The sequence below is a fragment of the Amphiura filiformis genome, chromosome 8, assembly GCF_039555335.1.
Source record: "Amphiura filiformis chromosome 8, Afil_fr2py, whole genome shotgun sequence".
In the NCBI taxonomy this organism is placed as follows: Eukaryota; Metazoa; Echinodermata; class Ophiuroidea; order Amphilepidida; family Amphiuridae; genus Amphiura; species Amphiura filiformis.
The window spans coordinates 37,047,642-37,073,487 of record NC_092635.1 but is presented as its reverse complement, the minus strand read 5'-3'; the positions used below and the strand labels follow the sequence as shown (position 1 = coordinate 37,073,487).

Here is a 25,846-nt window from a genome sequence, read left to right as displayed (position 1 = left end):
TTTCATGTCTGTTTAATTTAAGTTATCTGCTTTATTATGTGCAAAGTGATATTTATCACCTATTCGAGTGCACTTTTTTATGTGATTCTTGTTTGTCCCTGTTATCTTTGCAAGTTTTACATTTCTGATCTGTGGGCTCTAAAATTGGTCATTTTAGCCATCAAACTTTACCTACTTCTGTGCCTATATTTGTTGTTTGATTTAGTTTGTCTGCTTATGTGTCAAGTGATTTTCATCATTTATTTGAGTGCACTTTTCAATTACTTAATTCTTGTTGGTCAGTGTTGTCTTTGCAGGTTTTACACTTCTGAGGGATTTGGAATTGGTAATATTTGGCCACCAAACTTAAGCTACTCATATGCCTACATTTGTTGTTTCTTGTCCCTCTCTGCATGTTACTGTGTTTTAGTTGTTTCCCCACATCAACTTGGTATACCTTGTTCTTTCTTTTCAATAAATGATACGAAATAACATTTGTTATTCTAGAGTTAAATTCTTTGAGGAAATGATCACTGATCTGTTGATGAGCTTCATAGTTTTGTGCCAGTCTGATGTCTGTACCACAAGAATGTTGATTTTTTTAAATATTTTTCGTTCATGTTTGCAGTTTTAATATACAGATATTATTGTTTCATCCAATTTATTTGTCACAAGTTACCCCATTGAGCAATTTCAGGAAGAAAACAAGATCAACCGGGTTAAATGCATAATGATATGAAAAATAAAAAGTAACAATTTGAAAGTCTGTATCACACATCAACTGCCCTCACTACTTTTCACATAAGCATGAACTATTTCATATGATGTAAACCTGACAAATCCCACACACTTACCATCATTAGGCCCATCAATAACCACAGTAGCCTTTGAGATCTGCCCTATTTTAGTCATCATAGATGGCATGGCTAGTGAGATTTCAAACTCTTCCTCCTGCTCAAAGATGGCATCATCAATAATCTGTCAGAACAAAAATTTTAAATAGTCAATGAAAACTTTCTCATTTTTAGATATTGTCACTGCATATTAATGACTCTATATATTCCATGAACAGAATGTTTTAGTCTTAAATACCTTCTCATTTGTTGATTGAATGTACAAATATAAGTTTAATAATACGCTTGATTTCCCAAAGAATCAAAATACACCCATTGTCAACGTTTTTCATTCAAACCTTGCAACACACAACTTTGTCCTCAAATGGGTTGTGATGCACTGGTTGAAAAACTCTGCATTATGAAACCCAATGTCATAAATCTTGTGTTTTAAGCTCTTATATACGTATACACATTTACACACTTGTGTAAAATCATAAGCTTAATCATGTTGTGATTCACATTTATTTCTGGACAAAACAGTTTCTAAACTTATCAAGCATTCTTGTTAATTACATTGTGTCATCCTACACAAACCATTGGTCATGTGACATACCTTGATATCACATGATGCTTTTAATACCCCAGGTGGGAAGACTACTGTGTTCTCCATATCCATTCCGCGAGTCTTGAAGTCAGAACCAGACTCTAATCCCCTCAGGCTACTGCCACGAGCTGTACCAGGGATGGTAAAGCATACAGCTGACACACTGCCACTAGTGTCACCTATGGGAAGAAATAACAAAATTAATGCTCTGCATGCTAGCCATAGGCTTCAACATAAAAAGTCACAAGTTTTGAGATATTTTCTCAAATTACCAAGAGCTATCTCAAGAACCACTGAAGCAATACTAGGCTTGTTTGTACTCATTTGAATGCATTTTTCATGCTGATTCCAAATATGGTCATGTAAATTTACAATTATGAAATTAAAAAAAAATTAAATATGAAACTTGTTGTCTGCAGTCGACACCCGCTTGGGGAGTTAATGCCAGCTGTGGTTCATCACCAAGAATGCTGAAATATGTTTACTCAAATCACTTTTTAAGAACAAAAATCAACACTTAAGCTCACCTGTTCTGATGACAGGAACAAAAATAAACCCAGAACTTTCATTCACATGGAACAGATCATTCTCAAACTCAACACTTGGTTCTGAAAATAAAAAATAAACAACAGGAAGATCAAGGTTATGAAACATTTAAAACAGTGACATATTCATATACATTAAGGTATCAAAAAAATTGAAACTGTTCATAAAATAATCAGACCCAAAACCCACTTCATATTGTACATAATTTACACAGAAGAAATGTCACATCTATGATCTTCTATGATCCCAATTGCACCCACCCACATTCCCTTATTTGATGCCATCACCTCCACAGACGAGCCCATTTCATTAAGCCTTACAATCGATCTTACAATTGACTTCCAACACATAAGCACCTATTAAGTTAATCGTAAGATTTATTGTAAGTTTTTGTAAAATGGACCCCTGGATAATGGATATCCTTTCCAAGTTCCACCACAGTACTCCTTGTCCCACTTCTCACAAGACCAACACAGTCGGCCTATACATGGTGAAAATTTGTATCTTTGTGTAACTAACATGTTACTTACTTTCACCATAGCTTCAGTCAACTTTCTGCCTGTCTAAAATTTGACACCAAAAAAAAACCAGACCTCTGTCCCTTCTGGGAGTTCAGCCAGTTCAAACAACTATTGTTACAGCCTTGATTTAGATTGCTGGTCTTGTATTGGTTCACATAACTTATTCAAGCATTATTCTTTTAAGAATTTAGCATGTCACAAGCATTAATTTTGCCTGTACCAGGAGCAAAACTGCCTGTCCAAAAAGTTAACACCCTGACACAGACCCATTACCTTCACAGCAAATATTCCACTTACCATCCTCAGCATCCAGTATGGTGACCACAGTCAATGAAGGATCTCCAAGTAAAGCAAATGTAGGCATACTAAGCTCCAGCAGGAAATCTTCTCCTATGGGACCTTCAAAGATGCCATCGTTATTGATGATTACTGTACAAGTTTTGGAGTCTTCTCTCTCTTCAAATTGAACCTGCAATAAAAAAAGGGATCATTATTTAAGGCCTGCATCATACTAAACTGTCACAACGAGCATAGTATGATATTTTATGACATTTTTTTGTGTCTACATCTGTTGCTTGATCGCAAAAGTGATTGCCAATATATCAAACAGAAGTCACTTCGATGGCCTAGCATCAAATCACAACCAGCTGACTTCCAAGACCACTTTCTAACAACATTGTTAAAGTTTAATCGGCTTGTAGAAGGCGGAAATTATTAACTTTTGTTACTGCGCACATCAATAAAGTCAAAACTCATGCTTGTGTAAATTCACATAATTCACTTGTGATGCATTACGCAATGCACAACCAGCGTAAGTTCTGCACCCAACAGCGTGCATGCCAGTCTATATCAATACACAATATTATGAGTCTTATTTTTTCTGCCTTATATAATCCGAACAAACTTTAGCCAGGGATGAAATGCTGGTATAGTGATTGTCTGTCACTGTGACTCCTTGTATGATATGGGCATAAATCCATGTTGATACCACAAACTTGTTAACAAGTACATTGTGCATACCTGTCCAGCATGTTCCACAAAATCATGTTGTCCTGGTCTCAGCCCACTTGATGTAGCAGTAGCAGCCCTAGTATGGCACATCACAAATACATTCTGAAAATGAATACATAATATAAATTGAATTTAGAATGGCAAAATACTTAGTCGTTACAAAACACTCAGAAACCAACTTCTTGATACACTGCAACAGTTCACTACAGACCACATTAAAAAAAATCAGGCTATGGCAAAAAATTGCCAATACATATGGACTCAATGGACTTACAGGTTGCTGAAATCAGGTTTGTGTTGTAACGTTATGTTTAAGACAAACAATTTTATTCAAAAGATTTGCCAATTTAACCTGAATCTTAGATTTGAATCCACAAACTACTTACCTGGTTTAGATTTCCGGTCCTCTTGACATTTACACTGACATATCCAACCGTTTCACTGACGTTATAATGGACACTGTCAAAGTGCACCAACGGCCAGCTGATGCGGAACACATTACCAGACACCACATTAGGTTTGCTGTCAGCGACATCAAACACAAAGCGATCACTCTCCTGCATCTCAGCACCCTGGTTTAGGACATACTTGATGACGCCATTGTTGATATCCTCTGTGAAGAGATATGGGAAAGAATTTAGAATGATTGTTGCCTAAACAATAGATTAGGATTAAGGTTGGGTTTAAGGTTTGGATTAGGGTTATTGTTTGGTTTTAAGGTTAGAATTAGAGTTAGGATTAAGATATTAGGGTTAGTGGCAACAAATAGTTTCCAAGATTTCATCATAAAAAAAATGAGTGAAAAGTAGATATCTGCAAATCTGCCGCATTTTCACATTTACCTGCATTTTCACATAAAATACAAATTCAGGATCTTAGTGATCTTACCTACCAAGGTGATTAGAGTCAATTCATCTTGAAATTAGGGGGGGGCAATATTTGGCCTGAATTGTCAAAAAGTGGCTGAAATGAACAAAAACAGGCTATTTTGCCAAACCAAAAGATGAGGGGGGGGGACGCCCCATGCCCCTTCCAGGATTGACACCATGTCAGACTATGGTAGTCTATTTACCTTGAGTGAATTGAGTAAGTGGCACTCCAGGTGTGGCAGTTGCTTCTAGATGACCATGGTTGGCTGGAGAAGTGATTGTGTAAACCAACAAATTATCTGGTGTGTCCTGGTCTACTGTCTGTAGGCTGCGGTCTGTAATGGGTCTCATTGCCTGTAGGGGAAAATATTTGTCATTCATTCACTATATTAGTTTTTGTTCAGGTCTTTCTTGATTTTCACAGATATTTTGCTTTCTACAGTAGTGATTTTTATAAGCCTATTAATAAAATGTGACGGAAACAATACATTCAGATTATCTCACCCAATGCAACTTCTTTTGAAAATACACTGTGAGTGCTAGCACTGATGGCACTGACCAAATTTAGGCAAAGATCCTATTGATTACTTAGTACTACACTCACCCTATCCTCCACATATTCCAGATAATAAAGACCCAGGTTAGAAACAATTCTCGGCGTCCCGTCATCAACTGGCAACACGTTGATAAAGAACTCTTGCGGTGTACTCGTCGTCACCAAATCTGTATTCTCCTCCACTAGAAACACAGGATTAGTACCATCAGACACGGTGAATGTAAATGTATCTTCCAGTGTGTTGCTACCATCATGATTATAACTGATGCGATTCTCATACAAGTCGGCCATGGTGAAGGCCACGGTGGGCGCATGGCGTCTTCCGTCAGCCGTGAAGTCAATGGTACCGTGACGAGGCTCTCTGAGGATCGTGAACATGACTTGGTCTTCTGGTGTATCTTCGTCGATAGCTTTCAGCTCAAATTCTGTGATGGTTTTACGGATCCCTTCTTGGACACGCATACCGAGGTTTGTTACCAGTGGTAGGGAATCATCAACTGGGCTTATGTTGATGTAGAATGTTTGAGTAACCTGCAAATTATAAATATAGTATTGATAATTTGTTTTGTTTGCCTTACTCTTTTATGGAGGGAAAACTATCAAATTTTAGGTTGAAATATTTTGGTAGTAACAGCAAAAAAATGACACATTAATTAATTTCATAAGATAGCCACAACATATATTATCCACTGCTTCATTAAGCTGGGGAAAATCTTCCAAAATGGAGAAATTGTGGGCAATTTAGCTTATCTTCCCAGGTGGAAATTTAAAAAAAAATCAGGCCAGTTATTGATGGTACATTGGACACAGAACAAAAATGTTGTAACTCCAACTAACATAGTGGCAACTACACTGTCTTGTTAAATTCAGACTAAAATAAAAATGCAAACCACATCAATTTTAAACAGCTATATTGCCTCCAAAAAGAAAAATACACGGCAAGTTTTCAACAGGTAATGAGTGCTTAAAAATATATCAAATTCATGTCGCAAAAATGAATACACAACTTTGACAATTCAACTAAGATCAGCTCAAATAATTTGACCTTTGACCTTACCTGATTTGTACCGTCATTAACCGAGAATGTAAACCTATCCATTGTTCCTTCTGATTCACTTGTATGTACATAACTAATAGCCCTGGCAGCCAAATCAGCCTGAGTGAACTGATTCACTGGTACACCAGGTGCACCAGCACGCTCCAGTCGACCTTGCTCTGGTGGATTGCTAACAAAGTACTGCAGGTCTCCAGGTTGGCTGTCAACGTCTGTAGCTGATAGGAACTCTGTGGTGAGGATCTTGGCGGCACCTTCGTCTAAGGTGAGGGCGTTGTTTTCTACAACCCTTGGTGGAACTCGATCCTCTGTAAGATGATACACAAATATCGGCATAAGTATGGAATTTAAGCTTCCTTCAAATTATGCATAGCGCTCAGAGTGTTTACAAATTACTTCTATCTGTTTAATACAGAAGAGATCTACATGTTTAAAAATCAATTTATAATTTTATCTAAAGAGAAAACAATACTTATTGTTAATAGTGAACTGATTATGATATTTCATTTCAAAAGGTTCCGATAAACATCTGGTACAGGTACAATTCTACCACGCACGACTTCAGAGCAGGATTCAGTTTTGCCAACAAATTACGAGTGCTTTGTCATCATATGGTGAGCTTTTCATAAACACAGGACTTTAGATCATTTATGTTTTTCCTGGTGAGAATCATGTTCATATGATTAGGATATAGAGTGTTTTAAATCGCACAATGATTGATGAAGAGAGCATTTGAAATCTTCCCTGAGCACTACCTGCCTATCTAACATTGCCTCTGATTGGTCAATTCACCCCAATTTTTTGGTGTGGTGAAATTATTCTAACAATGTTGCTGATTGGTCCAATTGATAATGAAAACCTCTTATTGGCCAATCTGCAGGTAGTTCTCATGGGTTAAACAAGACTTACCGATTACAGTGATGAGGAAAGACTGATCAATAAGTTGGTTTCCTTCAGGATCTGATAACGTAAATTTGAACACTACTGTTCCGGCTGAATCTTGCTGACCGTGCACATATTTGACAAATTCTGTATAAAAACAAAACAAAAAAAAGACATGTCGTTAAGCAAATTTTTGGAGAAAAAAAAATCAAATCGGGTTATTTGTGAAATATTATTTAAGTACAATGGGGTGTAGGTTTAAAATGGAATCACCCATTCAGGTAATCCCATTTGAAATTCACACTCCCTGCGTGGGAGATTCAAGTAAAGTCTTCCATAGGGGTGTATGAATGCCAACCGGAACAGCTCAAGGCACTCTCTCTGGTTCACTGCTTGTGATACAAAATCCTAATCTTGAACTATTTTAAAATCCTGTTTGATGGCTGACATTGGATCAAAAATCACAATAAACTACAACTTACCATTATTGACATCCGTCTGTGTGAATGTACTCTTTGGACCCTCACTCGTGATATCAAATCCTACACCATTTTTACGATACGTAAGATGGCCGACATTGGGGTCAGAAGTCACTGTGTAGATAAGCTGCTTGTTATCTGAATCAACATCCGTAGCAAGAAGGTCCTCTTGCGTAATTGGTGTTGAGGTACCTGAAAATGTACAGAAAAGGTTTACAAAATCACTTATCAATTATTTTGATACACAAAATGTGTCAACTTTTATTCTGTTTAGAAAATGAGCAATTATTTATTGTTTAGCAAGACTAGAAGTCTGCAACTTACCCATTTGCACACGTAATCCTCTATTGACTGTCATTCTTGGTGTCTCATCATTCATTAAACCAATAATTATGTTCAGTGAATTGACAGCTGTGAATACTCCATCTGTGACAGAGACTGTGAATGAATCATGCTCCACATCAGAGCCATCATGGATGTATACTATAAGCTCTTCTAGGATGTCCTGAAAGAAACCAACAACATGTGTTTGTTAGTAGTTTAAAATCAACACACATAAGCATTATTATATGATTACAATATTATCACTATAAACTCAAAATATTTTAAACACATTTTCCGTTGCCTTAAAATAATGAGGGCAGGTATGTTTGTAGTTGATGCCATGCACCTGAGGTTTTAAGGTGAGTGGTTCAAGTCTCATCAGTGTAGTATTGCTTTCTTGGGCAAAATGGTTGAATACAAGTCATTGAAAGCAAAATGATTCGAAATGGTTACAGAATATTTTATAAGTGGTTGAGTGCGCTTGGGGTGAAATTAGTGCTAAGATGTATTTAACATCGTATTTTTGAAGTGGATGAAATGACTATATGTGACACGATCAAGGGAAATGAGTCGAATGTCGCTAATATTGATTTTGAGATATTGGCAAAGAAGGTGTCAAAATTCTTTTGTTTTATATTGTTTTCAGCGATTGATAAATTGACGTAACTTAGCAAAATAAGTCAAATCAGCATGGGGTTTTCAGTTTCTGAAAGCTCTAAATATCCTCTTTAGAAATATAAACTAATTTTCGACCAGGGTCGACATGTGACTCATTCCCCTTGACCATGTCACATATTTGTTATTCGTTCACTTATTTCCTATACATAAAGAACACTTTTACATTGGTAACTTCCTTATCAATCTTATTTCCATTACTCTATCTTCTGAAACTTTTATGCCTCTTTTGCATTTACATTTGTTCGTATCACATATCAGTAACCTTACATCATATGTAAACTGGTCTTGTGGTCTCAGGATCCGCCCCGTGTGCATAACTGACTCCAGATGATCTCTCCTTCTCAGATTCCCATAGCTAGGGTACTGTGTGATGGTGATCATGAGGTCTTCATTTGGTGTATCAAGATCGCTGACATAGAGGGAGACATTTGAGATGACTACTCCTTCCCCTTCAGGTAAGAAGAGCTGAGTGGTGATTAGTTCAGGCTCCTCATCATTGGCTAGCTGTGAAAGAGCATAAGTGAGTATGTTTCAGTCTTAGATTATTAATACACAGATTGGAATTTTCCATGTCTGTGCCCTCTAAGCGTACTCGAATTCAGCTGACGCCGGTACAGCGTTCAGACCTGGCAACATTGCTGATCTTACGCGAGAAGTTTCTTTTGTGTACGCTCGCGCTGTTTGCGCTATTTTTCAGTTTGCTCACGCGGTCCCTGACTTAGCGTCGATCCCCTGAGGCAACATGCCATGTTTCCGCGGTATGGTTTCAGTATTCCATGAAAATAGTTCAATCAGTAAGCAGGGTCTTAGCAAGAAATTGAGGGTTGCCCATCATTTGAATAAAATTGCCTGTCCTAATTTGACCTTTAAAACATTTACCAGACGTCTATAGTCTATTGGGTTCAAAGAGAACATGTGCTGATATGGCCTTGTTCTACAAATCTGGTCTAATATAAAGGTCAATTAGCTTCTCAACACATACAATTTATAATATATCATCTGTCAAAGGCATTAATTTTGCCCGTCCCAGGAGCAAACTCCCCATCTAAAATAACGGCCAGGCAAGTGGCTAGCTAAGACACTGTCAGTAAGTTTGGTGAAATTTGTGACAAATTTACCTCCCTATAATAATTATTTTGTAAAAGGAAACACCTGATGAATGACCAGCTTTTCACTGAAAATAAATTTAACTTTATTTACAACTGAAACTACACTATGAACAGTGTGATTTGCTGTTTTATTTCCTTTCCTGAATGACTCATACTTAATGACTTTGCAAGAATAATATAAGGCATTCTCTCAAGTCTGACGAGGGTACTAGGAGTTCCATGATCATTACCTGTATTGTGACATTGAACTGATACTGTGGTGAATCATTGTCACCATCATTGACATGAAATAAGAAGCCATCTTGGACTGGTTCAATATTCTTATGGATATCTTGTACATAGTAGATCACATTGTCTATCAGATCCTGAACTCGGAAAGATGTGATGGGGATTCCTTGCTGTAACTCAGAACCTTGTGCTATATAAATGTAGATGGAGGGAAATACAGAAATATTGAAATATATCATGAGTACATACATGCTTGTTAATGTTAGTTAAGATTCCAGTGGGTCTTGATTAAAGGGGCATGGTCCAATTTCTTTTCATGTTTTGTTTTAAACTTACATTGAGGCCTACCATTAAAAAAATATGTTACACTTCCGGCATGGTTACCCGATCCATGCTTTTGTTCACACCATCGCATGCTTTTGTTCACACCATCTAAACGAAACATATCTCGAGTGTCAAATTTTACGGTGGTAATGAGAACAATATACCAAATCTGTTTGTTGATGAAGAAAAATGGGGGATGAGCTATCGATTGGGTCAAGGACCTTTAATTAAAAGTTACACACTATAGAGCCTGAATGAAGACAAATTGCTGGGTATTGCAAATTTGGTATATGCATGTGGCTGCCAGTGTCTGTTGAGTCGATGGTCACCAGCAGTTGCAATCAATTCAATACTGATGTGATTCAATCTACATACACAATAGATCACGTTTTTTATACCACTGCGCTACACACACATACACAGACTACAGCTAAAAAAAATTATGATATGACTTTAATTACTTACGTGATTTGATGTTTTCCAGATGTCCAAAGCTAGGTGGTGCATCAATGACTACAGTAAGCTGAGTAATTCTGGTGTCGATATCTGAGGCTCGGATATGGAATGATGAGATGGGTTCTCTGGTACCTTCAACAGCCTATCAAAAAGTATCAAAATATGTCACATAAAGATTAATACTACATCATATACCTATTCTTTATGTCGATAAGAGTTAGCTTAGTAACATAGCTACATGTAGAGGGCTGTAAAAATGTAGAGCTTCTACACTGCACACTGCGGATTTGAAATACTGGTATCATTATAATTTACCTATGGTAGAAACAATATTTTTTCTTGATTCTTGTAATTTCTTTATAATGGTTTTGTATGTTTTCTTATAATATTGTGTAATATTTAATTAAATTACACCCTGTATGTCACAGGGCCTCCAAGAATAACAGTACTCTTACACTGAAGGAGCTACCCTGTATAAAGAAAGTTGAAATAAATAAATAATAATTGTAATAACTTACCAATATATTATACAACACAGTGACCTGTGGTGGCTGGTTGTTTACTGGTGTTATAGTGATACTGAACACTTGTTTATCTAGTGTATTCCCATTAGCATCTGTCACATTGAAATAGATGAGATCTCCTAGTGGTTGACTGCCTATCTCCTCATCAGCAATATACCTGGCATGGACAAAAAATTACATTAAGATTATAAGTATGTGAAAGAAAATAACTTGTTTAGCTTTTAAATACTGTACATGTATATTCTAACAAAGTGGGATGTTTACAATCATGTTTACATATATCTCTCCACCAATTAATTATCAAGACTTGTTGCCTTTATTTTGATGTGTATGTGCATATTTGTATTCACATCTGGCAAACATCACTATTTTCTGCTTTTGTTCTATGATATGTGACCCATCAAAACTGACCACTTCGCAGTTGGCTTTAATAGCAGATAACAATGAAAGAAGATGAGAAAATATAAAGGAAAAAGGAAATTTGAGCTTCTTTTGCCTCATAAAAACGTTTTTTACTATATCTGATTTCAACAAGTAAGGTGTCATTTTGAAGCTAAAAAACAGCAGTTTATCCTAGTGTTTAAATCTCCATTCATTTCTACTGTGAAGTGGTTTTGATGTGATGGGTCACATATACACATTCACCCCTAGACCAGTTACCAGACAAAGGGGGTGAGACTGGTCATTTACTATATTAAAGTGTTCTTTATAAAAACATTGCTAACAGTTTCCTTTGCATGTCTACTGCGCATGTACCATTCTCTTTAAGAGACTCGTATTGAAAACCTATAGTGGGAGGGTATTTGAAAGGAATTTTTTTAAATGCTCCAGAAACCACACTTTCTGCATGAATCCAACCACACTACCATGAATTATGTTTAGCTTTGGAATTCTAATTTTAATATCCTTGTTAATAAGACACAAACTGTACTCACCTGATATTGTAAGACTCAATATCTTGCTGAGTAAACGTATCCCCAACAGCGAGATCTACATACTGGTCCCCTGTTACTTGTTTCTGAATCACACCTCGCTTTGGTACCGAATGAAGCTTGATGATAATCTCACTATCGATAGAATCATCATCCATAAAAGAGAGGTGCTCCCTACTGATGGTTGCTATGCTAGCCTCCGGGATGAAGAGAGATAACGATGCAGTGGTATCAACGGTAGGGCTGCTGGTATCGGGGAAGATTGTAGAGATGCTGAGGGTGATGCTGTTGGTATGGGACCCATCACTAACAGAAACTTTGAAGCTATCTTGCTCAGATAATGAGCCATCGTGAATATAATGGAAAGAATCTCTCAGTAATTCTTGGTGCGTGAATTCATCCCCTCTTACTAAATACAGATAACCGTTCTTGACGATGTATCCACTACTGGGCTCGCTTAAGATGGAGTAGGTCAGGTCTTGAAGAGGAGTGTCCAGGTCGACTACGTCTGTAAGGTATGGCCGGATGTTGATAAGCTTGCCTCTTTCGCCCTGGAGCTGAGGATTAGGATTGCTGAAGGTAGGGGCTGCGTTGTTGATAGGAACGATGCTGATGACGAATGGTAGAGGTCCGATCATGTTGCCTCCTGGTACGCTGTCAGATACTGGATTAAGAATGAAAAGAGAGAATGTTTTCGCTCTTATTTAGTGTATTTTTCATGTAGGTTTGAATGCTTCGATGCTTCAAGGATCATTAACAAATAGAGCAAATATTATGTGATATGATCAAGCTAAACCAGTCGATTGTCGCTAATTTTTTATTTGAGATATAGCCAATACAAGTATTCACATCTTCAATTTGTCATAAATGGCACAAAGATGTTTATACAGTGGTACCTACCAGTAAAATAAAACTGGTACTGCTGAGCACTGCTACCAATCTCTGTTGGAGGAGGCCTGTACACCACCTTCTCAGCATTCAAGTCTGCTTGTGTGAAGAGAAGCAGTGGATTATATGGCCTCTCCAGATGTTCTATGGTACCTTGACCTGACAACAATGGCTGGGTGATGTTGTAGACAAGCTCTGGATCTGGACTATCAGGATCAGTGAAGGCAAGGTGTGAGCGAGTGATGGGCGATATCTGTCCTTCAAGAACCTGGCGAGGGTAACAAGATTGTAAGGGTGTCATTAATGATTGTAAATTCTTTAAAAAATAATTGCTATTAAAAATTCTTGTCAAGGCAAGAAATACATTAAGACATTAATGCATCACTGAGTGAGAGGTTTGTCCACAGTTATGTTGTGCATAGTGTCACATCTCTTATGAATTGATGTGATTATAGAAACACCCACACCTGTATACTTATAAAATCCCCCCCGTCTCTCCTCCCCACAAACATACATATATGTATTCACCTACATCTGTGGACATAATTGCCTCCTGAAGTTTACACTGCACAGTCGAGGACATGCACACATTTGAACTGTGAACCTTTATGCACACGTTTAACATGTCACAATAGACCAAGGACATGTCTTGTCCACTGAGAACTTGCTCTTTAATACCATAAACGTTTGTCTAATGGCACTATGGGCTCACTTGACATAACTTGAATTTTAGACACAAACTAAAAGTGCCCTCCCATAAAAAATTCTACCAGCAAATAAGAGCACATACCCTCAATTCTTGTTGGGATTTTTAGAGGAAGGCGCTCTCTATTTGTACATGAAATTTACCCCAAGGCAAAGGAGCCCAGGTGCGCCATTAGGTGAATGTTTACGGTATGTGTATTTTTACAATGTTAGGAATCTACCGAGCAGGGTCTCAGACCAAGACCATCCACAGTCCCTGTTGTCATAATTATTCAATAATAATGTATACAGCCCATGGTTGAAGGTAAAATATATGAACACCACCCCTCCCCCCCACCCCACGCACTCACAGCGCTGTCTGATACTTACAGTCATAGTGATGGGTTGAGAGATGCCTTGTACTGGTCTTGGTGGTTCATCATTGCTAGGAAACACTTCAAAATTAAAGGCTTGATCACTCAGAACATTAGGTGGGTTAGCAGTATCAGCAATCTGAAAAGAAAATACCAAAATGGGCGTTCCAAGATGTTACTTTCTAATGACCATGACAGTATCAAAATACTTATTCACATGATTTTAGCATGAATAATATAATCATAACCGCAGTCCACTTTCTGCATAATACTGTTATATCTACAGCCAATTTTCAGATCATGTTAAAATTAACTTATCACAAATTTCAGTATACTTTCAGTATTATGATAATAATACTACAACCCATTTCTTGTGGAGTTGCCCCTGTAGAAGGTAACTCTATATGCATTTCTCACCTCAAACATAAAATAATCTGAAGTGCTCTCCATGCCAAAATGTTTGTAGTAGACCCTGCCTTCATCAATATCTTGTTGCTTGAATCTCATGAGACGCTTGCTCATCAGACCATTGTCAAGGTCCTCCCATCCTTCTGGTAGCCCTCCTTCGGGAATTGCAACCACCATTAACACATCACCTAGAACAAGAGTAATTAGAAACATGTGATCAAATCCACATTCCAAAGTCATAATCAATCTACCGCAAAGATCACAAAGTATTTCTTCCATAGGTGGTTGTCTTGCTTTACAAGTTTGTACCACCACTTGACTATCTCTAGCTGAAAATCTTTAATGGACTTGGTTGTGGAGAGTTTCAACAGCCAATAGCATAATTAAGGAATGCACATGATCACCACTGAAGGCAGTAGCATAATATTCTTCATCCACTGATAATGACATTATAGTCCTCACTGTAGGATAAGTATGGTTTATATTGTGTTTCAGTGGCACATGGAAAACTTCAGCGATGTCAACTTTTCAACCAAAATATACAGGGCTTGCCACTTTATCAATTAGAGGTTAATAACTGCGCATCGGTAATTTGGAGGGCATTGTGAAAAATCTAAACATTTTGCCTTTGGAACCGAGGAATATTCCGAGGTCCAAAGCAAAATGTTTAGATTTTTCACAATGCCCTATATTACCGATGCAAAGTTATTAACCTCATTCATCTTTCGTCACCTTGATCTTTTAACTTTACAAAATAACACAAAATTTTCCTCAAAAGTTTGTAAAAATAAACAATTTTTTTTTCTTCCCTTTCCCAAAATCGATCAGGCTAAAACAAGACGAACAATAACAAAAGTACGTATCAGAATCTGTGCAAATATGGCAGCGCGCAATCCAAATCTGCAGCCAGCGCCACAAGCAGTTTGTTGGACGCATTAACACGGCGACGCAGAAGTCAATTGTGTGCGACATTGGAACAATTACGCATTTTGCGGTCAATTGTGAGATATTAATGACCTCGGTTTGCGTTTGCGTTTTCGCAAATAATAAAATATGATTGGATCGCACGCATCGCGTTTATTAATGAGGTTATGAATTGTACAATAAACATTTGGCAATATCTGATCTATTTTAATCTACTCTACCTCATTCATGATCAAAATTGGGACACAAATTATGAATAAAAGTATCCTTGCCTTATAAATGTTGGTAACTTACAAAGACCTTTTAATGTGTGGCATTGTTTTATTCATTTAATTCCGGTAGACATACTGTAAAGTGTGATCCTTTTGCGGTATTAATTTTTCACAATTTGAACTGTTTGGTTCAGTTTTGTGGTATCTTAAATTCGCAATTACAAACAGTTACATATTAAAGCCTACAGGTTCACAATATATTTTCACAGGCTTTTTTAAATTTACGGTTCTGAAATTAAATGTGAAAAATGTGAAAATAAAAAACATGCAAAAATATCCTGCTATACAGTATGTCCTCAAACCCACGTAGTAATTGTTACCAACTTACCATTTCTAGGGTTACTTAGTGGTGGAGTGAGGGTATAAATCAAATCCGAGTCAGCCGTGTCAGCATCCTTTGCCTTCAGTAGGTTGTTAGTTATGGGCACCATATCACCTTCTCTTACACGAGCCATGATGTTGTTCACCAAAATGGGACCCTGATTGTCCTGTTGGTAAATGCATGGAATAGATGATTTGAAATTACATGAACCACAATGTCTAAGGATAGCATACATCTTCTTGGCATACAGAAGTCTAGATTATCAAAACACTATAGATTAGGGTACCAAATTCTTCATAGTACTAATAATAGCAATCTCAGTACAGTACAAGCTCCTTTACCCAGCCCTCTTTTATACAAATCTTTCTGTTATCTGGCTCTTTGGTCGTCATAAGAAAACATTTTTTTAATACTTGACACCCATCAACTCTGAAGTATTTTGAAGGTTGTCATATCTATGTTGCATACAGTACTCAAATACCAACTCTTTGTGTTTTACCCCATATTTAGTAATATTTTGATGTCAAATTTAACACTTTGGACATCATATGCAAAATTACATATAATTCACTTATCCAGACATTTCACATATCCGGCCAATGCTTGATCCCAATATGACCTGATAAAACAGGTTGAACTGTAAACAATTTTTGTAAAACCCAATAAATGTATGTAGCAGATATTTAAAAATTTAAGAAGGTCCTCAAATGGATTAACGAGATTGCAGTTTGAACAAAAAAAATTGTCAGTTACATGTAGATGTAAATTTTGAAGGCCAATTCAATAATTCTATTTACAAATACATGCACAGCTCTTGTATGGGCCCAGGGAGATTAGTGTTTCATTGATGGGATTACCCTCCTTAATGAAAATATAAAAGTAGCTTTGCAATATTCACATCAGCAAAGATTGATTTTACAAAGAAATTACCACCTACCTGTGGTATGATATGAATAGTGAAGAGCACATTGATAACATTATGTCCATCCGTCACTTGAAACAAGACGGCATCGTGTTGCGTTTCACTACCATCGTGAGCATATCGTATATTACCAGTCCTTAGATCATCCAGAGTGAATTCAATAGATCTTGTCCTCTCTGGGAATTTCAACAGTCTACCATGATTTGGTCCTTCTATACTGGTAATGGTAACAGTTTCCGGATTATCCTTATCTTGAATTTGAAGATTAATGCCTGATGCGATTGTCCCATAATCCCCTTCTTCGACCACAAGGGGCTCATTCCGTGTCACATACGGTGCCTCGGGTGACACCACAAGTATTCCTATGTCGTGAACCTCCGAATCATACTGTCGATCGTTGACCTTCAGAGTCATGAATCCTAAAAGTTCACTTTTTGGGTTGTGGATAAAGCGGATACTATCATCGTCCAGTTGTTCGAAGGTGAAGCTATCCCTAGCTTGCATGATGACGTCCTGTCCCCGTACAATTTTGATGAGTTCGCCATTTGTAGGTGGGTTTAGAACGATGAAATAGAGATTTTCTGTATCTGTGTCGGGATCATATGCAGTGAGGAATGACGTGTCAATGATGGTGGTTCCTCCGATGTCACTTGTGATGGAACCGTTCACATAGATCTCGGGTGGATACACATTCACTGTAAAAAAAAATACACGATATGTTGTAAGTTTGTATCTCGCTTTGATTTGTTATTGCTCGAGAACCAAATGGCTGATTGAGCTCAAATATAAAAGCAAATAATAGCTTTATTTCTAAAGTATTTTAATCCGAAAATAACTCAAAATGATGATATTTGCACTATTTGGCTATTTCTCATGTTCAGTCTCCCCTTAACTGGAGTAAAACAAATTAATTTATTCATCATTTATGATGCTTGGATAATCTGTCACTTTTTAATGCATACTGAATGAGCTACTCCACTCACTGGGCCAAGCCTAGATGCAGCAAGCATCAGTGACTTCAGAATATGCCCCTTTTGAATTGCTTTTTACAACCTTCACATTGAACATTGCAACTACAATAATATATGAAGTACTGCAAAATTAAAATAATAATTACTTTTGAACATTGTACTGTGTCACGCACACCCTGTGTATCAAGTAAAAGGAACTGGTCATCCCAGGACTATGCGGTATTATCCTTCATTAATATATCCCGGGGTAATATATACTATGCACCTTATTAAGAAAACAAGATGCTGCCATGACGTGAGTAAATTGGCCGATCAGAACACCGCTTATGCACTAACAGTGGCAAGAAAGTGCCTAGAGGCCCACTCAGTATACTGTAGTCCACCATTTAAGTCAAAAACAGAATTTACACATATAAAAGTAAATAATCTTTGTCTGAATGTATACTCACATTCACACACATTTTTGATGATATCTGAGAAATAGTGGTTGCCACACTGTGTCACACACTGGCCTCGTAATAGGAAGGTTCCTCCAATGCAGCTACTACACTGGTCTGGAGTGTCACATTCTATACAACTTGGAGGACATTCTAAAAAATATAAAAACAAATGGATTGAAATTAAGTAATGTTACAAATAATATACAAATATGTCTTTGTGTGAGAGAGCGGCATGGTCCAGTGGTTAATGTCTTCAATTCTGATGCCCCCACCTCGATCCCAGGTGGTGGCTCGATCATATTCAATTATCTGCTTTCTTCATTTGAATTCTGGGGTAGATGCTGGTGATGACAAAGATCTCACAGCATGCTCTGATAAGGGTAATACCTGGCTGTTTACACACCCTACCGTGGCCAAAGGACATCATTTAACAAGGTTTTACAACATCATTAATATCACCACCATCATCATCATTTAACAGGTCTTAAAACATCATTAATATCATCACCATCATCATCAATTAACAGGTCTTAAGGGTAGACGAGATATTGTTGGTCGAAGCAACCTAAAAAATCGATTTTCATTATCTAGGTCAATATATTATTGAAAAATAACACCTTGATGTTTAGCAAAAGTTCATTCTACAAATCGTATACTTTGCAAACTTGCTTAATTTATTGTTAATAATGAGTTATGTACGTTTTACAAAAGTGTTGTTGTTTCAGCCCTCTTTACAATGTAACTCAAGAACCGCATCACCTACAAAAGTATATCTGTGATATTTTAATTCTTCTACACGCTCGCTATGAAATGAGCAATGCAGTTTTTGCCAAAGCTCACTACCATTCGTAAGATGCTGTGAACTACCAAATCACAACAGTTTAAAATAGTTAATAATAACCTTAACAACACCATTAATATCACCATTATCATCATCATCATCATCACTATCAGCATCCCCATATCATTACCACATCATCGTATTGGTCAAAGTCATAGGCAAAACATCAACTTACCTCTGCACACATGGGTTGAATAGTCGCTCACATATCCTGGTGGGCAGTTCATCACACACTCATCACCTAGCAACAGTCGTGGAGGGTTACATGACCTGCATACCCCCTGAGAGGAGCAGGTTGCACATTCAGCACCACATTCTGCAGGATTATAAAAAAAAATTATTTATTTTTTAAATGAGTATTGAAATTGTTAAGGAAAACTTAAAATCAGTTGCCACATTTGAAATAAGATAAACACCCAAGGTGTGGCTAAAAGCCCAATGTGTACTTTTCACAGGAAACAGACTATAGACCTTTTCCAGTGATGTAAACTCGGCCATGTGACGGTTATGTTTTCTATTATGTGCAGATGATCACAGAATGCCACATTTATACATTGATATGGCAGTTTCTGGCAATATATTCCTACCTCATTTTGATGGATACGGACATATTTTTGGGCAAAATCCATACAATTTAGATAACATCTTTGTACAATTCATGTACCATACATTTGACCCTATTCAGGCGAAATGAAGTGTCACTTTGGCTGCCATATGCATGTTAAAACCAAGCACAAAATTCCACTCCTCCTGACTCTACTGCAATGTTGTTTACACCTACCTTTACACATGCCATTTAACTCATAGTATCCCTGATCACAGTTGGACACACAAGCTCCATCTCTTAGTCTCAGTCTATTCATACACTGTAGACAATCATTCTCAGTAGGTCCACTGCAAGAATTGCAACTCCAATCACATTCTATACGGCAAAGTGAAACAAAATGTACGATACTATGTAAAATATATTAAGACTGACTTATCTGTTTTATTTGCATTTAACAACCTACTACAGGTGGCTTGGGTGGTACCCAGGTTGTAAGGTATCGACTTGTTTTTGGTTTAGGAGAGTTATGGTTTTTTTCTTCTTCTTCTTTTTTGGTTGTGGACGTTTAACAGTATTGACAAGGAGAGGTAAAAAGGTATTCAGTCCAACCTCTCTTATCCCGACCTCTTTATATGGATCTCTCTTTTATCCATTATGTGATGTTCATAGAAATTTTTTTTCATACTTTCACACCTTAATTTCATGTTCTGAAGCATTTATAATCGGAGTCAGAAATAAAGAAACTATTTCCCATCTGACATCAACTGCCAATCAAACTCAGTTACGGTTTGCTTACGATTTATCGCGATGACTGAAATTTCTGAACGCAACAGATCATAGGATGCCCTGTTCACTTTTTTGTATGTGTCACTCAACCAGCCAATGCTTACTCCCATTATGGCAGAATAAAAGAAGTTGGACTATAGTTTAATTACTGCAAACAAATTGTTTACCTCTACACATTCGAGTTGCTGGGTCTAAGAAGTACTGTTCTGCACAAGTGGGAGAACACTCTCCAAACTGCACCACATCATTTGGACTACGACAAACTAGACAATCATGTGGGTTGGTGCACTGTAGGCAACCTTCCTGGCAGGCTGTAATAAATAACACACAAAAACAGGTTAGAGCAAGGAATTATTCTCATAATTGAAGTACAACTTGCGGTTCATAAGCTAATCTGAATCTAAAACCTCAAAAGGAGATACTACAAGTTGCCACCTAACCCAATCTGAATATCTAATCTAATCTATGTGACAATGTGACATGTTATGCGATCAAACAATTTGGACGTTGCAAGATTGCATGCTAGTGTGATTGGTCACTGGTGGTATGCCTCTATTGGCTATTCGTTTTTTACAGTGAAAATGAAAGACAAAGTTAAAATTGTATTTTGTATTCAAACATAAAAGAAGAAAATGTGAGGAAGATGAAAAGTTAAAAGTGACACGTTATGAATGAGGTTAATGACTTTGCATCAGTTATTTTTCAGATTTTGTGAAAATTTTAAACATTTTGCTTGTACCTCAGAATACACCTCAGTTCCAAAGTTTTAACAATACCCTCAAGATGCACAGTCATTAACCTCTAATCATAAAATCAAAAACTGCTAATATGATAAGCAACAACAATAATTTACACTTTGCAACATACATAAAAAGCAACGGTGCAACTACATTACCTTTGCAAACTCCATTCTCTTCAAAGAAACCTTCATAGCATCTGTCACCACACATACCATTGTGTGTTAGTACATGACCTGCATAGCATGATGAACATTCATACACGCCTGGTCCATCACAGGTGCGGCATGATGAATGACACTCTGTAAAAGCAAAATACGAAAAACAAGAAACTTCAAATATCACAATTTTGTATCTTTTAACACTTGTAAATTATGCAAATTAAGTAGCAAAGTTTTAAACCATCCAATCCAAGGAATTGATATGGGGATGCTGAAAAGATCTGTTGTGAATCCTATTGAAGCGCATTATTTCAATATATATCAGTGTCAGCTGAATAAGCAGTTAACAGTTTAATAGTAATGTGACCTGAAGAGATAGCACATTCAAACACCAGCATGTCGTCGTTGGGTAGGAAAAACCTACTATGTGTTATTGGCCCCTGAACATGTTTAAAACAAAACCTATGTTACCTGTTGGAAGTTTTGTTTTAAACATGTTCAGGGGCCACAAGCACATAGGTGCCCATCAACGATGTATTGTAATTTTTCAGAACCAAGAAGCAAGAGGAAGAGCCATGAAGAAGAAGAACAAAGAAGATAATAAAAAAGGAATAAAAACAAAAAAGAATGAAGAAGATAAAGAAGCAGAAGAACTATACATATCATTGTAATATTTGAATTGCACACTGACTCCATTGACTTACAGAATGAAAACATTCAGAAGAGTAACTGTGATGCATGTGATAGTCAACCACCAATATAGTGTGATGTGCCCTTAAGTTGATAGTGAGATCAATGCGCCCATCACTAATGATTTCATTCCACCAAATAATATTATGACAGTAGCACATGTTTGTTCTGTGTGATTACTTTAAAAGAACCCACAAACCCAACAGTAACATTAATCAAAGTTAACCTTACCGCCACAAGCAGAAAAGATATCTAGATAATATCCAATACCACAGTCAGGTACACAGGTGTCGCCTAGTGGATAGACAGCACCATCAAGACACTGCGTACATAGACTACCACGACCAGCTCTATCAGGGAAACAAGCGCCACACTGGGAATCGCAAGCTACAAGGAAAAAAGCACAATTGGTTAAAATTAGAAATAAAATGCATCAAACAATATGGCATCAATTTAATTTCATGTAAGGAATTGCTATAAGGCTTATTCATTCATCAATATTATGATCAATCTTATTAAAGCTCATTATGGAGCTTAATTATAACTGCTCACTTGAAATATCAAACTGAAGTTACAGATCAAAAACAAATTTAAAACCCTCAAAAATAAGTTGTGACAAAACAGTATTCCTATCTTATAATTGTTTTATATCCTAGAATATTTGTGAAATATAACTTTCATTCACAAGAACCAAGTTCGACATTGTCAAGGACAATTTTATAACCCTTAAAAGGGGCAGGCTACAAAAATGGAAGTTGGGACAAAACTTGGTTCCTTCCTTGTAATTGTTTTAAATCCTAGACAATCTATAAAATAAAACTTACATTCGCAAGTACCAAGTCCATTGTTGAATTGAGCAAATGGACAGCTTGATGGACATCTTCCTTCCTGTGGAAAATATCCTCCCACACAAGATGTACAGTCACTCTCTCCGGGTCCGCTACACATGGAACAACTTGGATGACAATCTGGAATCAAAGAAAGCAAAATATTGATGAGATTGAGACTACTTTGTAGCAATTATACATTTCGTGCTAGCCCTATGTAGGCTTCAACATGAAAAGTCTTAAGATATTTTCTCAAAATACCAAGAGCTATCTCAAGAACCACTGAACCAATACTAGGCTTGTTTGTACTCATTTGAATGCATTTTTCATGCTGATTCTAAATATGGTCACAAAAATTGACAAATCTGAAATTTTTGAACTTTAAAAGAAAATTTAGAACTTGTCATTTGCAGTCGTACCCATGAAGAGTGTTTAATACTTATATGTACAATATCAAACTGTATGCCAGTAATTAGTTTTTCCAAAGAGGCAATGTTGATGAAAAATAAATCTTATGACAAAAAGATTATACTAATAATTCTTACCTGAACAAATGAGATTGGATTCATACTGTGCTTCCCCACATTGCCTGACACAATAACCTCTTCTGAGTACTAGAGGTGACCTGCATGATGTGCACTCATCTATACCAGTACCTGAACATTCCAGGCAAGTTGGGTTGCAAGCTGTTAACAAGTAATCAAAAACAAGTAGATTAGTAAATTACATAGTGCGTAAAATGTGTCTCTGCTAAAGTTTGTTCGGCTTATGACAGGCGAAAATTATTTGATTTTTGTTACTGTGCTCATCAATAAAGTCACCACTTATGCTACTTTACAGAAGCACCAGTCTTGCACCAACTACGTGCATGCCATTCTATATCAATACACATTGTTATGAGTCTCATTTTTTTGGCCTAATATAACCCAAACAAACTTTTAGGCTTGCATGGTTCGTAAAAAAAATAAAAAAGGAAAAAATAAATAAATAAATATAATTGCAAAATGACCTCATTAAGTGACTCCTAGATGGCATTTGACATCACACATGTCAATGTACCTAAGGGCCATTGTGTCCAAGTCCCATTGAAATCCATCAAAGTATTTACGAGAAAATAACAAAAGAAGCCAGTGTTAATAATAGAAACACAGATCATTTGCATATCATTTGCATCTTGTTGTATATTTATTTTATCTGTTGCATATTCATTTGTATCTGTTGCATAATCATCATCGTAGTGCGAAGTCAAAATAGATCGTTGAAAGGCCAACTGGTTGACAGCTTCACACTATCTGTGTTCTGATTTTTTGTTTTGGACTGAAATTCAAACCCTCTACCTTGGACTTTATGTAAATATATTGTATGGTGTGAAATGATGGCTGGCATAAATTCACTCCGATTGAAGACATTGATAACTTTGCCTGAAGCTCAATCAAATTTGAGAACCCATAAAAAGAAGAAAGCAGGCAGTGTATTTATAGATCAAATTTTATTGACCACATCCAACTATCCCATCTAGAATTATTTCTAGTAAACAAATAAATTCATCCAAATTTGCCTGTAACCTGATACATGTTATGAACCATTAAATACCCAAATAAAATTGTGGTCCCTAAATCTGGCTCCGTGCAGGAAATAATTGTCACTATATAACATATGATTCACCCCTTAACTCACAAATCCATATTTCATTTTCACTTAGCACATTTGCTTCTGCAGACAGCTACAAGTGCTATCGCTTATCAGACAAACATTATAGATACACATTGCAAAGGACTGATTTGTAGCGATATCAGCTCGCTTGCAATTGTCTGATTTCAAAGTATATTTATAGTAAGCTTTACAAAATATTAATATTCTTTTTATTTTTAAGATAATAATAAGCCGAACCACTCACATTTTGAAGTCCTAACTTAAAATTTGTGGATCTGTGTTCAGATTTAAAATGGGATCTATAGTTTTTAACAAGGTTTTTCAGTGGTCTGCCGATTTGGTGCTGTTTGTAAACACAGATGGGTTCTGATTGGCTAATTGAATCATGTCACCATCACATCGGCACCTCATTCGCTGATCAAGCTGCGTAGCATCGCGTGACCCAGGCGGGACCTAGTTCATTTTATGTGATAATCAGGAAGAGCAAATGGACACTTCTAAAGGACCTTGCCAAAAACTATAGTCCAGTTCTTCCTCACGATCTTTTGATGCAAAAATGATAACCTTTTAAATTCATACATTTGACTTCTCATCTGCACTGTAAATTACCAAATGTGACTAAATTGGATTGAATATCCACTTTGATTAAAATTACTTTTTACAAAATTATTGATTAGGTACTTCTGAAGACATCACATATCGATCTGATGATGAAAATGAGTTTTCAACAACTTTTTGGAGAATTTTTTGAGAATAAGGTCCATTATGTATGACCAAAATTCTATTATAGTAGTCCATAACTCAAGTCAATACCATTTTGTGTAAGTATATGCCACCGTCAACAAAAATCTTGATCCGTACTTACCCATACATACTCCGAATGAATTAGGAAAGTAACCATCTAAGCATGTTGTGACGCAGGTTCCATGGATCTCATCACCAAATGGTGGTTTGCCTTGCACAAGATGAGCAACAGTTCTACATGATGTGCACTCTCCTTCTGATGGACCTTTGCATGTACGACAGTTTCGGTGACAAGCTGAAGAGATAAGAGATGTACAACGGTTATTTAATCCCCTGGACACTACTGGTCATCTAAAATCATTTTTGATTGGTCGATAACTTGAAATGCTCATTTCAATTACCAATTATGACTACGCTTTAAGCAATTTATGGTCAAACTTGCATTTGCAGAAGATGTAATTAATACCCTCCATGATTGGTTCAAAATTGGACACAATATTCATTTTGGCCAATCGGCAGGTAGTTCTCATAGGGTTAATCATGAAATGATTTCAATTTGAATCCAATTCAATTCTTCATTGCTCATATTTATTTCAATTTCAAATCAAATCAATTCATGCCCAAGCCAAATAATTTTCATTCCAATTCAATTCAAATGAAAAGCACCCAAAATTAATTTCAATTCAATTCAAATTTGAACGCACTGAATTAACATTCAGCAGTACATTTGAAAACACATTTTG

General features: G+C 36.7%; 1 protein-coding gene across 1 annotated transcript in view; it reads right to left on the bottom strand.

Annotated features, from left to right (window-relative positions):
- LOC140158994 (extracellular matrix organizing protein FRAS1-like) overlaps positions 1-25,846 on the bottom strand; it is a 233,186-nt gene that overhangs the window by 29,051 nt on the left and 178,289 nt on the right. The window contains exons 17-47 of the mRNA XM_072182295.1: positions 25,225-25,398; positions 23,252-23,392; positions 22,704-22,847; positions 22,111-22,266; positions 21,187-21,330; positions 20,459-20,602; positions 19,740-19,880; positions 19,134-19,274; positions 18,127-18,267; positions 16,722-17,401; positions 15,791-15,950; positions 14,276-14,454; positions 13,875-13,997; positions 12,813-13,068; positions 11,916-12,576; positions 10,975-11,137; positions 10,466-10,598; positions 9,679-9,866; positions 8,607-8,843; positions 7,662-7,842; positions 7,341-7,529; positions 6,886-7,005; positions 5,980-6,284; positions 4,971-5,453; positions 4,570-4,720; positions 3,884-4,110; positions 3,507-3,599; positions 2,784-2,955; positions 1,947-2,027; positions 1,429-1,598; positions 834-957 (exon numbers count right to left, since the gene is read on the bottom strand). Coding sequence (XP_072038396.1) covers positions 834-957; positions 1,429-1,598; positions 1,947-2,027; positions 2,784-2,955; positions 3,507-3,599; positions 3,884-4,110; positions 4,570-4,720; positions 4,971-5,453; positions 5,980-6,284; positions 6,886-7,005; positions 7,341-7,529; positions 7,662-7,842; positions 8,607-8,843; positions 9,679-9,866; positions 10,466-10,598; positions 10,975-11,137; positions 11,916-12,576; positions 12,813-13,068; positions 13,875-13,997; positions 14,276-14,454; positions 15,791-15,950; positions 16,722-17,401; positions 18,127-18,267; positions 19,134-19,274; positions 19,740-19,880; positions 20,459-20,602; positions 21,187-21,330; positions 22,111-22,266; positions 22,704-22,847; positions 23,252-23,392; positions 25,225-25,398 — 6,402 coding nt within the window. The remainder of the gene's footprint in view (positions 1-833; positions 958-1,428; positions 1,599-1,946; positions 2,028-2,783; positions 2,956-3,506; positions 3,600-3,883; positions 4,111-4,569; positions 4,721-4,970; positions 5,454-5,979; positions 6,285-6,885; positions 7,006-7,340; positions 7,530-7,661; positions 7,843-8,606; positions 8,844-9,678; positions 9,867-10,465; positions 10,599-10,974; positions 11,138-11,915; positions 12,577-12,812; positions 13,069-13,874; positions 13,998-14,275; positions 14,455-15,790; positions 15,951-16,721; positions 17,402-18,126; positions 18,268-19,133; positions 19,275-19,739; positions 19,881-20,458; positions 20,603-21,186; positions 21,331-22,110; positions 22,267-22,703; positions 22,848-23,251; positions 23,393-25,224; positions 25,399-25,846) is intronic.